The 7,342-nt window shown below is 44.7% G+C and overlaps 1 protein-coding gene across 2 annotated transcripts; it reads left to right on the top strand.

Moving 5' to 3' along the window:
• Positions 1-648: 648 nt before the first annotated feature.
• On the top strand, positions 649-6,605 carry LOC120049679. 2 transcript variants are annotated; one of them, XM_038996028.1, is made up of 4 exons: positions 649-982; positions 2,136-2,524; positions 4,193-4,939; positions 5,207-6,605. In XM_038996028.1, the coding sequence occupies exons 2-4, from the start codon at positions 2,506-2,508 to the stop codon at positions 5,290-5,292; spliced, it is 852 nt and encodes a 283-aa protein (XP_038851956.1). In that variant the 5' UTR covers positions 649-982; positions 2,136-2,505; the 3' UTR covers positions 5,293-6,605. The 2 variants fall into 2 exon arrangements, with proteins under 2 accessions (XP_038851956.1, XP_038851957.1); XM_038996029.1 differs by lacking the exon at positions 2,136-2,524.
• The last annotated feature ends 737 nt before the right edge of the window (positions 6,606-7,342 follow it).

The raw sequence follows: 7,342 nt of genomic DNA, 5'->3' as shown, positions 1-7,342 counted from the left end.
CGTTACACTCACCCCCCTTTCAACCTCCTCCTTTTCCGCAGAAACCAGTGATCCGGGTCAACAGCATCAATGTAACAGTATAACTTTAAACCGTCCCCTCGCCCCGACACGGGCGCGAACCAGGAACCTTCTGCACACATCAACAACGGTTGCTCCACGAAGCATCGTTACCCATCGCTCCACAAAGGCCACGGCTCTTGCAGAGCAAGGGGCAACACTACTAATAGGTTTCAGAGCAAGTGACGTAACTGATTGAAACGCTACTAGCGCGTACCCGCTAACTAGCTAGCCATTTCACATCCGTTACATTTAGTTATGTGTGCATTTATGTATATCGGCTATACCAGCATTCCCCTATAGTAAGCCCTAACGTCGCCTCCAGGTACTATTTGTCTTGGCTTTTTATTTTCTCCTCTTTCTCTGCTCAAAGCCCTATAGTTTTCCCCTTATCCCCCTGTGCGCCTTTCACTAACAGTCACAAACACACACACACACACACACACACATTTCTCCCACCTTTCACTCACACAATCAAAACCCCCTCACAGACGCAAATGCTCGTCCACTTGCATAGTAGGCCGGAGGCGCGCCCACGCTGTTCATAAGCTCAGCTCGAGAAGGCGTCACCACATTAAAGTTGAGCGGATGAGTATCACACACGCCGACGAGGGAAGCACGAGTTTTTAGTCCCGAACAGTCATAATATCCTAAATTGTGCCACGTTCTTTTCTAGTTTTAGTCCATAAAATACATTATTGGAATGTATCGTGAATCTTGAGCAGGCAATGCTAAGCGAAGCTTTGGGTCAGAATTGGGATGTTTTTAAACGAGACGCGCATTTTGGTTGATCTTAAATAAGTATTCCAATAATTGAGAAAACAACCGTGCTGAAGCAGAGACCGTTCATTTGCATCCAATCAGTTGTGAAGACGGGCACTCTTTGAAGCGCCACAGGACATCATTTGCATGAAACTGAAGCCAGGTAAGATGCGTATTTTTTTTTTGTCACTCTACTGAACTCGAGGGGGTTTTCAGCCCGTTTTGGGATTTCAGTTGATGGTACGGACCACAGCTGGCTCCATGTGATCTACAATCCCGACACTATGTTTAAACGTTTAGAAACGTAAATAATCGTGTGTGTGTGTGTGTATCTCGCTCACATGAAAGCTACGTCAAATGTTTCCAAAACCATATAGCGTGCGAGGCATATTTGCGTTTAGACTCACTCAAGGCAAAATGATGGGACGTGGTCTCTGTTTCAGTATGATATGTTGGATAAAATAATAAAGACAAGACACCAAGTTCAATAGCCTTGTTTAAGCATTGTACAAATCCCTACACACGGAGTCCGGGGAACAGCCCAGCACGTCGATTACCTATCAACTAGATTCAGTAACAGTCTCCACTGTAATGTAATGTAATTGGAGTCATGAGAAGGGAAACTGACAAACCAATTTCATGTGACTATTACTATTGTTTTTCCGAATGAAAATTATTTGACGTTCGACGCGGTTGGCTATTTTTGTGAATTTCCAAAGTACATGCATTTACCAATAAATCAAGTGTCCTTTGGCGCATATTGAATGTGTTAGAAATTGTGGGTTTACGAAATTGTGGAGTCATTGGAACGTCAACGTGTTGCTGACTTTTCCATGGCTCATAATCGGGGCCATCTAGTAAAGACGCTCTACTGAAGGAGAAACCGCTTATGTCCTCAGTGCATAATGGCATTTCAACCACTCTCCATATTTCCCAGTCTGCACAGACACACAGACCTTACTGGCTGCCACTAGGGCAGTACAGTACATCAGTTAATATCCTCTGGGATTTGTCACATTGCTCTATTTACTAATGGACATTCTTGATCCTATTAAAAAGCACTGTGCAGAAAAATGCAGTCTGACCACATTCTGCATATAGTTACGATCGGCGTTACTGTATGTGTACATATTCACCTGTATCTGCTATCTACCAGTTTGTAGACATGCCAAAAGAACTGAACATATTTACTGTGGAAGATTACTTAACTTGTAGCCTGGGGTGGGGTGAGAAGAGGTCTGTATTTGTGTGTGATAACACTATTTCTGATGTCTAGGTCTCTTGACATCTCACCAAAGCATGCCATTTTTTTTTAGGAGGATAAATATTATGTGTGGCGGGGTAGAAAGCGAAGCTGTTTCCTGAGAAGTGGGCTTGCCTAACAATGGCCATCATCTTGGAACAGTCGGCGGTTCGCAGTCAAAGCAACATCTGAGGGAGGCTGTAGGATATGGAGAGAATGGCAGAGAAAAGAGAAAGGGGAGGGGAAGTGCCTAACAATGGCTGGGGCCGTACATCTCACACAATGTGCCAAGAGGAGAGTGGTGTTTTCGGGACATTCTTAAGACAATGGGAGAGTTATGTCCAGCTGGTGACGCTTAACCTCCGTTAGACAGTCCATTGTTTGGGACACATTGGCTCTTATGTAGTGTCTAGTTGTAACACAAGTCCGGTCAAGTCAATGCCATGAATTCTAGAACTTGCAGTAAGTACACATCAAATCACTTAAGATTTGTAATGTAAAAAACAAAAATGTTTGTCTTCTAAGCCTACAGATCATGCGCTAGAGGTGAAGGGTAAGCCTATGACAGCCTTGGTGTTAATATGGGCAAGGGGGGGTGGGGATACACCTCCACTGGACTGTCATTTGATTTGCTGTTTTTCTAGCTTAGCAGCTAGGTTGAGCTGGGTTTATTAAGACGAGGCACAGTAACTGTTAAATATTTGATGGTTCTGTACTGAATCTAGTGAGTGAATATTGCCTCAGACTGTTTTATTGCTGCACCTGATCCTGGGCTGGCTCTTAGGTTGTTTTTCCACAACCCAGTTCATTGTGTCCTAACAGTCCCCTTTAACTACTGACACGTGTCCACTCTGCATAATACGCTTAAAAGTATAGTTCGCCTCTCAACAACAACAAAAATATATATATATTTATTTTTAGTAAAATCTCTCATGAGCCGTGTGTCCATATACCACATAACTTATGTTATGGTGTTGGCAATTCATGTGTCTGATTTGTGTGGTAATGTACACTGCTCAAAAAAATAAAGGGAACACTTAAACAACACAATGTAACTCCAAGTCAATCACACTTCTGTGAAATCAAACTGTCCACTTAGGAAGCAACACTGATTGACAATAAATTTCACATGCTGTTGTGCAAATGGAATAGACAAAAGGTGGAAATTATAGGCAATTAGCAAGACCCCCCAATAAAGGAATGGTTCTGCAGGTGGTGACCACAGACCACTTCTCAGTTCCTATGCTTCCTGGCTGATGTTTTGGTCACTTTTGAATGCTGGCGGTGCTTTCACTCTAGTGGTAGCATGAGACGGAGTTTACAACCCACACAAGTGGCTCAGGTAGTGCAGCTCATCCAGGATGGCACATCAATGCGAGCTGTGGCAAGAAGGTTTGCTGTGTCTGTCAGCGTAGTGTCCAGAGCATGGAGGCGCTACCAGGAGACAGGCCAGTACATCAGGAGACGTGGAGGAGGCCGTAGGAGGGCAACAACCCAGCAGCAGGACCGCTACCTCCGCCTTTGTGCAAGGAGGAGCACTGCCAGAGCCCTGCAAAATGACTTCCAGCAGGCCAAATGACTTCCAGCGGTCCTGCTGCTGGGTTGTTGCCCTCCTACGGCCTCCTCCACGTCTCCTGATGTACTGGCCTGTCTCCTGGTAGCGCCTCCATGCTCTGGACACTACGCTGACAGACACAGCAAACCGTTTTGCCACAGCTCGCGTTGATGTGCCATCCTGGATGAACTGCACTACCTGAGCCACTTGTGTGGGTTGTAGACTCCGTCTCATGCTACCACTGGAGTGAAACCACCGCCAGCATTCAAAAGTGACCAAAACATCAGCCAGGAAGCATAGGAACTGAGAAGTGGTCTGTGGTCACCACCTGCAGAACCACTCCTTTATTGGGGGTGTCTTGCTAATTGCCTATAATTTCCACCTGTTGTCTATTCCATTTGCACAACAGCATGTGAAATGTATTGTCAATCAGTGTTGCTTCCTAAGTGGACAGTTTGATTTCACAGAAGTGTGATTGACTTGGAGTTACATTGTGTTGTTTAAGTGTTCCCTTTATTTTTTTGAGCAGTGTATTTAACTAGGCTGCAATTTGTTTGTCTTTCTCTGTATTCCAGATCAAAACGTTGACTCCAACTGCACCCGATTCAAAGAGAAAGTGGGAAATACAACTAGGAAAAGGACTGAAGACCACGACACCTGTGCCACATCTACCACTAACCCCCCCTTGACCCCTTCAAAACCCACCCTCCTATCCACCATGTCTCTCAATACCTTCCACCTGATGGAGACCCTCAAGAAATCCCCGGCTGCTTTACGCCGCCATTTCTGCCGCGACCGCACAGAGTCCCTCTCCCACGGCGATCCGCTATTCAAGGTCCACTACCTGGGCACTGAGAAAATCTTCTCCCTGGATCGAGAGCAGGCCCAGGATGCCATAGCCCGTCTGCTCGAAGGGGCCGCAAATGGAAAGAAGCTGAGCAAAGACCACGCGTTGGTTGTTCGTCCACGCTATGTCGAAGTCAAAGAGCTCAGCACAGGACGCCAGCTCACTAAGACCTACCTCCAGGACATAGCCTACTGCGCGGCCGACGCCACCAGACCCAACGTGTTTCTGTACATCTGTAAGCAGCGTGGGCAACAGCTGCAGTGCCGGGTGTTCTGGTGCAGCCGGGCAGAGCGGGCACGTGACATGACGGCCTGTCTGGCACACTCCTTCCAGAGGGCACTGAGCGACTGGCAGGGGGACGGCGGAAGTACCGGCACACTGACCCCAGAAAAGGTTGGGGTGAAGGAGGGAGAGGATATGCCCACCACCCCTACTACCTCCAAAAACTCCATGCTAACAGCTAGCTTAAGACGAGGTGAACATGGCCTGAGCACCTGACACACTGAAATATTAAATTGAAAAAAAATCAATAGAAACCAACATTTTTAGGCAGGCGGTAAGGGGATTGCCTATCAGTAGGGGAAACTTTCAAAGGGATCAATTGACATTCATTGAACGCATGAATGTGTATGTACCTGTATTTGCACATTTCACTGTCTTTTTCTTGAGAGTTGTATGTGATTTAAAACCAAGCCCAGCCAGCACATTTAACTCCCTCTCTCTCTCCTGTGTCGGTTTGCAGTCCGTTGGAAGAAGAGGAGGTCCCTGTCTCGCAGTCCACTGAGTGCCATGATCAGGAAGAGATCCACCTCAGACATCTGGCACTGAGACAACTGATCTCCAGCATGACACTAAACTGATGACACCCACAGAGACTAGTTACAGCATGTAGGGAGGGAGGGAAGGGAAGAGACGAGGGATTGAAAGAACCCACCACTACTGGACTCAACAGGACTGAAGGGTGAGAGAAGGAGATTAGTGCTGGACTTTCTTTTAAATGGGACATTGCCTTATTAAGTCTACAGTACAGTTCATGACTGGATTGAACATTAGCCTACAAGCATTAGCCTTGGGTTGATGGTACGCTGTTGCCAGCATTCACCTCTGTTGCCTTGTGACTTGCTTTCGCTGTTGGAAAGCTTCAATGCTAAACTGCTAATATCCATCGCCACTCCAAGTCACTTGTTTTCTAGTGGCCTTGCGACTCTAAACTGCCAGTTATGCTTCGAAGAAAGGAGCACATGGTCTTGTGTGCCTTTTTAACTAGGTAAGGATATGACCAAAGATATCCCCAAACCACAATCTGTTCTCAATACAATGCTGGGTATGGGCTGGAATGGTTGAAACTGGTTACAGTCATAGCAATGATGGTTGTTTTTTTATAGTTTTTTTTATTTATTTCAATTAGGTTTTTGTTGTTAGCTTATGGATCATCAGCCTGTACACTTGTTTTTTTTTTTAAACGGGGGAGGAACTTTGTTTGAGCTGACCCTGAAATGTGAGCTCCGTGTTGGTCTTGGGAGAGATGTTACAAAGTGTGTGTGAGGATTCATGGGGCATAAAGGGTTCATTTGAGCCGACCATAGAAGAACATCTGCTGGGTGGTCATAGGTACACAGTAGGCTGTGTTCATAGGCAGAACTGTAATTAAGACATGACAACCCAGGGTTTATCGTGTTAATAACTCACGACTAAGGCCCAACATGGAGGATCAGGGAAACAGCCCTTAGGAGGATGTTATTCACGATAATTCCTGGGGCCTGATTGCTTTTATAAAACGGTTACCAATTTTTTTTTTTAAAGATGTGTTTTCATTCAATGTTATTTTAATGAGTAAATTTGTTTTATTTCATCCTTCCACCAGACAATCTAGTCTGAGCAAAAGCCAGTTGTTAGTTCTGAAATAATGCAGTAGCTAGCCAAATGAGCTGGTCGTCCAAAAAAGGTTGCCATGCAGGCTAGCTACTTTTCCTTTGGTAGTTAGCTAACTAAAGCTGACACTATCACATCAAGCAGCTGAAATGATGGCAAACTATGTGCATTTTAGTTTGTTTTACCTTTGTTTCTATTGCCATTTCTTTTGACATATCCATTGTTATTACCCTGTATAAATAAATTTTCCTGACTAAGAGAAACTGTCAGTCTTGTCACGTTCATTCTCTCTGATGGCACGGTGGAGATCGCAAATATAACCTGCAACATCGTTGCACAGGTCGGAGGCAAGCAGCAAGGTTTAGACAAACCCCAACTGTTGCAAACCAAATACTAGCCTAGTAGTGTGGGGAAATAATGTCTTAACACTATTTTACAGGAGAGAAGTTTATAAATTGCCTGGCTGGACTGTGGAATTCAAATGGAACTGTTAAAGGGAAAATCCAATCAAAAACAAGTACATTTTTTTCAATAGTCCACTTGCTACAGTCCTGAAATATTTTCCATGTCAGCAGTCAAGTTTTCAAGATATTGGACTTTCAAGAAGCAAAGTGTCACCATCATGATGATGATGTGGCCGGTCATTGACAGTGCATCTTAGTCCAAGACTATGCTAACTCTGTCTTCACAAATCTTCTGAATTTGAATGAGCCTCACGGCTATGTATACTATAGATGCGATATCAACCTACTTATTCACACTAAATCCTCCCTTACAGGCGTTAGTGTTTGCTAGAACAGTTTTTTTTTAAATAATGATGAACCAGTTAGATGTATATTATTAGCATTTTATTTGGAAAAATCACTCATCTGTGACCCTCCTCATTCCCCACTTCCTGTGTGTGCAAAGTAGTAATGTTTTTGTCACATATACCGGATAGGTGCAGTGAAATATGTTCCCCGGGTCAGATATTGTAGTTCAGCGGCCCTGGAGAAAAAAAAGTGCC

This window comes from Salvelinus namaycush, chromosome 6, assembly GCF_016432855.1.
Source record: "Salvelinus namaycush isolate Seneca chromosome 6, SaNama_1.0, whole genome shotgun sequence".
Lineage (NCBI taxonomy): Eukaryota > Metazoa > Chordata > Actinopteri > Salmoniformes > Salmonidae > Salvelinus > Salvelinus namaycush.
The sequence above is the reverse complement of the archived record's forward strand: the minus strand, read 5'-3'. Positions and strand labels throughout refer to the sequence as shown.